Source organism: Cornus florida, unplaced genomic scaffold (genome assembly GCF_030987335.1).
Source record: "Cornus florida cultivar Cherokee Brave unplaced genomic scaffold, ASM3098733v1 CherokeeBrave_3.0.0_Hap2_Chr01, whole genome shotgun sequence".
In the NCBI taxonomy this organism is placed as follows: Eukaryota; Viridiplantae; Streptophyta; class Magnoliopsida; order Cornales; family Cornaceae; genus Cornus; species Cornus florida.
Window position 1 is genome coordinate 71,894,975 of NW_026775571.1, and position 2,773 is coordinate 71,897,747.

A 2,773-nucleotide genomic window follows, 5' to 3' on the forward strand; every position below is an offset into this window, starting at 1 on the left:
CAAAATGGTTGGGGTACATGCAAGTATGTTTAAGAAACTTAAACAATAATACTAATATTAGACTCTCCCTTTTTAATTTGCTAAGATATGTTTGATCAGGATTTGTGGCTTTTCTTACTTTCAAATTTTATTATGAAATTTTTTATTTGTTGGAAATATAGAGTGTATTTGCCATGTAAATCTGGTTCATCTAAATGGTTAGGTGCTATAGCTATCCTATTATGTGGATTATTTTGTTGCGAATAGGGGGCACTTGCCCCCGGCAGCGGGGCAGTGATGGTAGGAGCTCGGCCTGCCACACCAACGGCCCAGGTTTGACTCCTTCCAAGCCTTCCTTGTCCTCCGACTCACCCGGTGTTATCCTTGGGGCGGGACTCTTACACCTCCAGGTTTGTAGCCTAGGGTGGGTCCCGAGGGGCCCTGCCTAGGTGAGTTCCTGGTGTCAACTAAAATAAAAAAATAAAAAAAAATTAATAGGGGGCACTTTTGAGAAAATAATATTATTGCTAATAATAATTTATAGCATTCACCAAAAAGTAACTTTATGAGAAAATAAGGCCATGCTTGGATTGCATTTCATAGAACAGTTCTCAAGAACAATTCTCGAGAACAATTTTCAGAGAACGGTTTTTAGTTTTTTCAGATTTCAAACCTGCTTGGTTAAGAGAATTTACAAAACAATTTCCGAAAAAAAAAAAAACTCATAAAACTACTTGGTTGTATGAGTTTTTGAAAATAGTTTTCTGAACTAAGAAAATAAATAAAAAATATTATTGTACCTCATTTTTTTATTTCTTTAATTTATGATATTAACTATTAATGTAAATAAGTGTTGGAGCTAAATTCATTTTAGATAGTATTCTTAACTTAATAACAGTTACACAAATGCATATATCAAGTTTAATTGCAATCCTCTTTCTGCATAACTCCAAAATGGAGGTTCTGTTTGGTGCTTGTATTTTGTTTCCCCTTCATAGGACTCCATGTACATTCTTCCTAAATTTAAATACAATAAAAAAGTTACATGAAACATTATAAATTAAACATAATAAAAGGTACACCAAAACAAAGTTTTCATAACATAAAACATAATAAATTGTCCCCCACACGAATATAACATAAAGTCACATGCATAGGAAAAATAAAAAATAAAATAAGGCATAAGGAAATTGTTCAATAACACATAAAACCAAATATGTGTTTCAAGTCACATGCAACCAAAAACTAAACCCTGCATTTAGTAACCACCCAAGTCAGTCCAAGCTCTTCAACCAAGCAAACTTCCTGGAAATACTCATCTTAATGAACAATTCTCTGTAGTGCAATTCCTTGAACTTTTCAGTTGCCTTCAGATATGTGTCATCATCTATCTCATCAAGACCCTCAAGGCATTCAATACAATTACTTAGAGAGCATGCGTCTGGGCTAGTTGCCTTTTGAGTATGTTTCATTTTCTTATACGTCTCCGCCTTAGCTAATGAAGCTTCAGTCCTTGCTTTGGAAGCTTCAACAATACAAGCAAGAGTATCACTAATGGAATCTTTTTTACTCACCTTTTTTGCACGACAATCAGAGGATGTGGATTTACGACGACGAGGGTTATTGTCTTCAACTAAAATATTATCTGAATCATCTTGACCTTTAGCAATTGAACTAACATGGACACCTGTATTCATAAATTGATCCTCCTGCTCTCGTTCTCCATCTATATTAGGTGGATCTTGAGTGGATGCATAGTGAAGTTGCCCAGTAGCAGTCGACGTATTAAAAAGAACTCCCAAAAGTTTTTAATTTTCACAACCTTTTTTGCAAAAACACTTAGCATTGGGATGAGCCTGAAAAAAAAATATGTATATATAAAGATTGTTAGGAATAACCATGTTTAAAAATTAAACTAACTATTGTAAAATAATTAATTAAATATATATTTTACCCGCAAATATGTTTGCCAAGTTTCTTCATCAGTAGTCACAGTGTTTGTTTTCGCATCCCAACCAAACCCAGTTGTCTCGTTTAGAAGAGTTGAAAACTCACGATGCTTTGTACGTAATCGATTAAATTTTGCCTTCTGTTGTTTCACATTATAAACGTGATTAGTCTTGTTTTTGAACTCCTCCGCAATCTTTTTCCAACACTTGGAAGTAAATATCCCAGATGGCATGTTCCCCTTGTTAACCTCTTCAACCATTATATCAACAAAACGTCTCTCTAATTGTGTAGACCACAGAGCTGACTCCTCAACATCAGCAATTTTAGATGCCATCCTTTATTTGTGCATTAAGCAAAGAATTACAAGCAATAAAATGAATTACAAGCAAAGAATTAGGCAGTGATATCAACTTAGAGAAATAAATAGATCAGGTTAACAGTGATATCAACATATGTTTCCGGCAAGGATTGAACACTAAATCAATTTGAAACAAATTTCTCCATAGTCCTCTAGTCACTTGTTCTTCTTCTTTTCTTTTTTCTTTTTTTTTGTCTCCCCTTTTATTTTTGGTAATTCTTTTAACGAAATGTGGATTTATAAGGTATGGAACCCATAGAAAATAAATACAAGAAAAGGTTTTGGAATTTTCTGCAAGGCTGGCCATCCTAGTCAAGCTAGCCACAATGTACAACATTATCCATAATATGGTAGAAAAACCAATATATATTCCTTTTCTTAAGCTTCTTGTTCTGTTATTATTTGAAAATGTATTGAAGATCAATAATAGAAAATTTTGACATTGTGATTGACGACAACTCCAACATCATCACAATAATTGATCTA

General features: G+C 33.6%; 1 protein-coding gene across 1 annotated transcript in view; it reads right to left on the reverse strand.

Moving 5' to 3' along the window:
* Nucleotides 1-911: 911 nt before the first annotated feature.
* LOC132301056 (L10-interacting MYB domain-containing protein-like) overlaps nt 912-2,773 on the reverse strand; it is a 3,275-nt gene continuing 1,413 nt past the window's right edge. The window contains exons 2-3 of the mRNA XM_059798373.1: nt 1,934-2,264; nt 912-1,835 (exon numbers count right to left, since the gene is read on the reverse strand). Coding sequence (XP_059654356.1) covers nt 1,788-1,835; nt 1,934-2,264 — 379 coding nt within the window. The 3' untranslated portion in view covers nt 912-1,787. The remainder of the gene's footprint in view (nt 1,836-1,933; nt 2,265-2,773) is intronic.